A 6,437-nucleotide genomic window follows, 5' to 3' on the forward strand; every position below is an offset into this window, starting at 1 on the left:
TTAGAGGGAAATTGGTTAAAAAATAGTCCATGAAAGAACAATGACCCTGTTGTGTCTAATAATGTAGAAGAATACAATAACACAAGGAGACATACAATATGTTAGTACTCACAAAACGTAACGTAACTAAATTTAACTACTAAATGCTACCACCTAGCGGCAATAATACGCATTTACGCAAGAAAAGAGATTTTACAGTGTAGCATATTTACTGAGGAAATATCTATTTAAATATCTATCTATATCTATTGGATTCAATTGAGTTTTTTAGAATAACAATTGATGCATTTCGTTCTGTTATAACTGCTTTTTTACGCTAGATCTAGTGTGTGACAAACTGCAGACATAGTTAACGAGCACTGGATGGTGCTACTGTCTTAAAACTGTACGACAAAATGAGTAGCGACGTTGGCTACAGACAGGAGCTATCGAGCTGTAGGACTGTTCTGATAGTTAGGATTAAAAGAATGAACAGTTATTTTTAGGGGAAAAAACACGAACAATGAGGTACCCTGGCTCCCTGTGGCAGTTTAACAGGGCAAATTATGTGCAGAATACGACATAAATTTCACAATTCTTACAGTTAAAAACAAATAATTTACTGCGTACGCTGTTGATGTAGGGTAAAATGTCCCGTACAATTAAATTAAACACCCAAATGTTACTCGGTTTAACTTCATGTAGGTGTCCCGATGTGTTAAGTTTGTTTGCTGTGTTTCCTGACGTCTGTTTTCACGTGATATCTATGAAGCAGCGGTTCAATTACACACACACACACACAGAGAGAGAGAGAAAAAGAGAGAGAGAGAGAGAGAGATAAAGAGAAAGAGGTGGGTTAATCAGGAAACAACTCACTTTCATACACACTGGACGCCTGAAGATTTTGTCAACATGTTTTCTCTCGGGGAGAAAATTGACTTTCTAATCGGAAATCCATTTTCGACACCCGTTGGTCAGAGAATCGGTAGGTTCTCCTTTTTTGCTTTTAAAACTTACAATATTTACGGAAATATGTTCCGGTGAATTGTCGACATCACCATTATTATTTGAACTTACAATATAAATAGTCGATATATATAATGTTTACTTTACTCCAGTCTTTAAGTTAATGTAACCCTTTCTAAAATTGATTTTAAAAAACAAACAAGTTTCTAGATTGACAGAAACACTGGAAGTACATTAAATAACCAATGATAGTGTAGAGGCGGGTCTTTATCCTGTATGTTCCTCGTGTGATTGGTCACGGTGTCAAAACGATAGCTTGATGAACGAATGGGAGAGCCGTGTAATGTTTCCTCTGACTTCCTCAGTCGAAGTTGCGTTTATGAAGCTAGATTTGCGTTAGCTATCTCTTGTAATGGTCAAATATAAATGTCTTCTTTAAATTAAGAGGAGTTTTCTCGATAAAAGCGACACGTTTCTCTTTATCTGACTAAACAAACAGCGTTAAATTTGAAGACATGGGTATTTATTATGGGTATTTCTGCAGTAGCTGAAGAAAGTAAATGATGAGCTAAAATACGCTACACAACTGTTATCTAGTAACTATGATGGTTTTTTTCTTCGTCTTCTTGTACTTCTCTGTTACTCTGTTATTTTTCCCCCCTGTTCACACATTCATGTCAGAGGGTTTTCATAAAGCTTTGAGGCTGAACTGTACTGAAGCAGCTGACAGTCATGTGTTGAAGGGAGGAGTGATTTGGAAAAGCTAAGGTGGAGGTTGGAGTGAGAGAAGGGAGGTGTGTGTGTGTGGCGGCGGTCATTGCTGGGAGGGAGTGTAGAGGATTATGAGGAAACTATGTGGGATGGAAGAAAAAAAAAAAGTTTAGCTCCAATTACTCAACGGTTTGTGTCAGAAGAAGAAATCAAGTGTAAATGTTGTGGAGCAATCATGAGCTCAGCTACACTTTACCAAAGTAATATATCCCTGTAACCGTTTGTTGACAGAGCAAGCTACCAGTGGCTCTCTGCAGGCAGATGACTGGGGGCTAAACATAGAGATATGTGACATCATCAATGAGACAGACGAGGGGTAAGGATGATGTCCACTCTCTCTCTGGTCATGACAAGGGAAATGGATACAAGTACAATTCCCAATCCTGTCTTTAACTATTCTAACATTCTCCTTGTTTGGTGTTGTTGATATGTTTGCATCACTGCTTCCTATAATTATATTTATAACGAATTATAGTTGTAGAACATTTGAAAAGAAGGAAGTCTAAACAAAATAAATCAGGACATTTTTTTCTGGGGATGTCATATCACCTTCCCCCTTCCTCCAGTGCTAGAGATGCAGTCAAAGCTATCAGGAAGAGAATCGTGGGAAACAAGAACTTCAGGGAGATCATGTTGGCCCTCACTGTGAGTCAATGTTTAAACATTTCTGATTTATATAAAACCTGAAAGTGTTTGACTTCAGTCTCATCATAAACGATCATTTCTGTCATACAGGTCCTTGAGGCCTGTGTGAAGAACTGTGGACACCGGTTCCAGGTGCTGGTGGCGTCACAGGATTTTGTTGAAGGGGTCCTGGTCCGTTCCATTCTTCCCAAATATAATCCACCCAGTGTTCTGCATGATAGGGTTCTCAGCCTCATACAGGTACGTCTGCATCATGACTGCAGTCAGGCAAACCATTTCCTGGTCATTTTTCTAGACCACAGTAAATAAAATCAAACGTATCTGGTCTACAGCTTTTCACATGGGTCACAAGCAGCGATTTATTCATAGATGTCAACCTTTCTCATTATCTCATACCTTCTCTCCTCCAGTCTTGGGCTGATGCCTTCCGCAGCTCCTCCTCTTTGTCAGGAGTGGTGCATGTGTATGATGACCTGAAGAGACGAGGTCTGGAATTTCCCATGACAGATCTGGACTCCCTGTCCCCCATCCACACTCCAAACAGGGTGAGGTTGTCTGTCAGTCAAACAAAAGGACCAGGTGCAGATGAACTGAACTGTAGAGTGTGTGTCAAAAACCTTTTTTGGCTCAATTCTGCAGAGTGTTCCAGAGGATGGTTCTCCTGAGACGGTCGCCATCGTTTCTCCTCCACAGCAGATGCAACCAGCGGCTCCTCCAGGAGAAAACACTCCCACTACCTCACCCTTAGTTCAGATTGATAACAGACCAGTGAGACTCTCTGCAGAACAGGTACTGCCTAGAAAACCTTCTCATTCAATCACTGTTATTAATGTTGTTGCATTAATAACCGATCACTGACCCTAGAATGATTAGAGTTGTTTGTTTGTTACACTACATCCAGTACTTTCTTTTTGTTAATACAGGAACAGAAGCTGCGGAAAGAGCTGGGGCTGGTGAAGGGAAATCTCACAGTCATGTCTGAAATGCTGAATAACCTTGTGCCTGGACAGAGTCAGTCTGAAGACACAGAGCTGCTGCAGGTCTGTACCACAGAGAGCACGAGAGCAAGATTCATCTATAGCTGGTCCACGGTCACGTTTCCTTTTACAATTTGTAGTAAAGGCAAACCAAAAAGAGAGATTTAGATTACTCAAGTTCTTTTTGGATTATAATTTGGACAAAAATTTTGGATCACTCTCTAACTGTGATTATCAGCTTTTTTATCAGCTTTACCACTCTGAGGTTGTGTCTTGGCTGCATGTGGCCCATGGGCTGCTATTTGAATAGGTCTGCTACATGAGAAGAAGGAAACAGTAAAGCTCATTCAAGTTCTGGAGCTGCCCTCTGGCCTTGGCTTTAAAGACGTCACTTTAGAGGAAACAGATGAGTTAAAAACAGAAAAATGTACGAGCAGCAGCATAAAACCCTAAATAAACTTCACAGAAAAACCATCACTATACCCTGAAAGGGTGAAACAAAATACAGTCCAGAAGTAATTCACGACGAAAACCTGAGAAAAGACGACAAATTGCCAACATTGATCATATTGCCATATGATCAATGATCAATAATATTGGGAGAGATGGAGGACCCACATAGACAGTAGGTGACCTTTCTATTGGATTTATGTTCTGTATGGGAACTGTTCACTGTGAACCTGGGTGGGCAACGGGCGCATTGATTTTGTCAGCTCTTTGTTTTGAAGACAACCTGCCATTGTGTTTTTGCCGTAATTTACAGCAGACAAGACAAGTCAAAATATTTGGTCTACTGTGTTTGCTGTGTGTAAACAATGCAGCGCTGATGGACTGAGCTGCTTGTGGTCTTACGACAACAACACCTGTTTGTCCTACTGTTCCTCGTTCTCCCAGTGTTTAAGGTCAGCGCCAACGGACGGAAAACCCACAGGAAAAAAAGGAATAAACAGCTGGACTCTTCTCTCCTTCACTTGTGTGTCAGCAGCAGCTGTACTCGGTGTGTAAACACATGCAGACCAGAGTGGTGGAGCTGATCCCACAGCTGTTGGACGAAGGCTTTATTGAAGAGCTACTGGTCATCAACGATGACCTCAACAACACCTTCATTCGCTACGAGAGGTTTGCTGCTGATGAGTGTTTTTTCAGAGATGGAGTCTGTCTGTGAGTCTGTAACTGTGAGGTCTGCTGTGTTTAGGTTTGAAAGACTCAACAAGGCACAAGTCAGTCATCCTCAGCAGGTAGGACACGCCCTGTTTAACCCAATGACGGCTGTAAGACGATCCTCTGACAGGAGTTTGAAATCTTCTTCACTAAACTCTGTCTTCTCTTCAACAGAGCTCCACTCACACTCCTTACCTCAACGACCTGCATCCTGAGCCCACCAACCTCAGTCAACCTGCTGTCATCACAACAACCAGCCAACCGGCAGTCAGCAGCACCTGGTCAGGTCAAGGACAGGTGACCAATCAGAGTGAGTGAACTCTGATTCAACTCTAATTGGGTTGTAGAGCTGCACATTAAGTCGGAGATACTGGGTCTTAAGTAAACTAAGATCTATTTTTCACTTGTCTGTTAAAAGATGTCTACAGTGCTGAGCAAAAGTCCTAGGCAGGTGCAAACCACCTTTTTCCCTTTTCTGTTATTTTAGGAAATGTAGAGAATTAAAAGCTTCTTCTACACAACATAAAACTGCAGAAGGTACGACCCATGCAAAACCTCTGGGTTGTGGACTGCAGGTGGTGCTATGTGGCTGATGGAGGAAAGATAGTAACCTGGCTAGAACTTGCACAGTACATGTGCTTTCTGAGGCTGCAGAGAACCATTCATTTGATACAAACATTATTAAAATAAAGTCAGCTTTCTGATTGTAGACTAACCTAGCATTACCAAACGGACCCTGAGTCTGACGTCCCGTGAGTATGTGGACACCTTGATGTTGAATGACATAAAAAATGGTTACAATCATCAGTGGTTTCAGAGGATCGTGGTGAAGGATTTATTATGTTTTTGGCAAATATTAAATGTACTTTGGTATTCCTGCATATGTTCACTCTGACATTGTGACTTACCGAGTTCAATGCCTGCCCCGCAGCACAAGAGGAGGAGGAGTTTGACATGTTCGCTCAGACCAGGACTAGTTCGCTGGCTGAACAGAGGAAATGGTGAGTCCTGTAAACAGATAAAAAAGAAGTAGCTAAGCTTTGAGCTACACCAGAAATTTACAGGAAATTCTTGATGTTACAGTTACTCTTGCAAGAGTATTAATAAAAATCAGACAATTACATAGTCCTATATCATGTAGTATAGTATACTATATACTGTATACCACCAAGTGTAAATTGAGAGTTTTACCCAGGAACAACATGTGTCCTGGTCTGAAATGATGTGACAGATTAACAACACTGTCCTCATGTGTGTCCAGTGTCAAATATGAGGATCCAGGAGCTGTAGAGGGGCTGGCTGGAGCCCTGGACACTAGGCTGCAGGTCACAGGAGGAGTGAGTACACATGTAACACACACACACACACACACTCACAGACTTTCTTTCACACACCACAGTCTGGACATGTGATCTAACTTTTTTTCTAATTCTACAGACGAACTCTTTCCACAACGACGTTGACAAGTGGTTATCCTGTGATACGGTAAGACACACAACAATTCAGATAGAAAGTTCTGTTGCTGTGGTTTTCAACCTGCTCTGTGTTCGTAACAGGAGGAGCAGTCGTCAGTGTGTGAGGGTGTGACCAGTGAAGGTGTGTAACATCATCAGCCCTTTAAATCTTTACAGTAGATGAAGATTAAGTCTCACGCTAACACAGGGAGTAGTGTCTCATATTTACACAATCACCGTCAAACATCTCACTCTTTTTTTCAGAGTTTGATCAGTTCTTGGAGGACCGGGCCAAGGTAGCAGACCAGAACAGCCAGGCGCCTCACCCCACACGGCCCACCACGTCCAGACCCTCACCACAGTCAACACGACGACAGAATGGATCGCACGACCAGCTCTTTTCTCTCTGAGTGTGGACACGTCCAGCAGGCATGTGTGGAAGTTTCAGCCTGCATGCAGACATGCTGTAGACCGTTCATATGAA

At 41.9% G+C, this 6,437-nt stretch overlaps 2 protein-coding genes across 6 annotated transcripts in view; one reads left to right on the top strand and one right to left on the bottom strand.

The window, feature by feature from the left end:
* Positions 1-2,888, bottom strand: part of grk4 (G protein-coupled receptor kinase 4) — a 52,861-nt gene extending 49,973 nt beyond the window's left edge. For 2 of the 4 annotated variants that reach the window (XM_008317628.3, XM_017035062.2), the window contains exon 1: positions 2,758-2,888. The gene's annotated coding sequence lies outside the window, so the exon portion shown is untranslated. Of the gene's footprint in view, positions 1-855; positions 963-2,757 lie in introns of those variants that run through there. The other 2 variants (XM_025058608.1, XM_017035063.2) reach the window with 1 other exon arrangement.
* Positions 830-6,431, top strand: LOC103384198 (target of Myb protein 1). 2 transcript variants are annotated; one of them, XM_008317624.3, is made up of 15 exons: positions 830-964; positions 1,948-2,032; positions 2,283-2,361; positions 2,452-2,601; positions 2,772-2,906; positions 3,001-3,150; positions 3,285-3,401; positions 4,324-4,457; positions 4,534-4,576; positions 4,674-4,809; positions 5,431-5,500; positions 5,761-5,836; positions 5,937-5,984; positions 6,056-6,095; positions 6,218-6,431. In XM_008317624.3, the coding sequence occupies exons 1-15, from the start codon at positions 892-894 to the stop codon at positions 6,361-6,363; spliced, it is 1,482 nt and encodes a 493-aa protein (XP_008315846.1). In that variant the 5' UTR covers positions 830-891; the 3' UTR covers positions 6,364-6,431. The 2 variants fall into 2 exon arrangements, with proteins under 2 accessions (XP_008315846.1, XP_024914382.1); XM_025058614.1 differs by lacking the exon at positions 1,948-2,032 and having other exon boundaries at positions 866-964.
* Positions 6,432-6,437: the final 6 nt, after the last annotated feature.

The sequence above is a fragment of the Cynoglossus semilaevis genome, chromosome 9, assembly GCF_000523025.1.
Source record: "Cynoglossus semilaevis isolate Cse_v1.0 chromosome 9, Cse_v1.0, whole genome shotgun sequence".
Classification (NCBI taxonomy): domain Eukaryota; kingdom Metazoa; phylum Chordata; class Actinopteri; order Pleuronectiformes; family Cynoglossidae; genus Cynoglossus; species Cynoglossus semilaevis.

What these genes read in the sequence shown, in the direction of transcription:
- LOC103384198 (XM_008317624.3), top strand. Translation starts at nt 892, where the DNA reads ATGTTTTCTCTCGGGGAGAAAATTGACTTTCTAATCGGAAATCCATTT. An exon ending in GGGTTCTCAGCCTCATACAG is followed by an intron (nt 2,602 to 2,771) that starts GTACGTCTGCAT and finishes TCTCTCCTCCAG; the next exon opens with TCTTGGGCTGATGCCTTCCG. An exon ending in ACCTTCATTCGCTACGAGAG is followed by an intron (nt 4,458 to 4,533) that starts GTTTGCTGCTGA and finishes TGCTGTGTTTAG; the next exon opens with GTTTGAAAGACTCAACAAGG.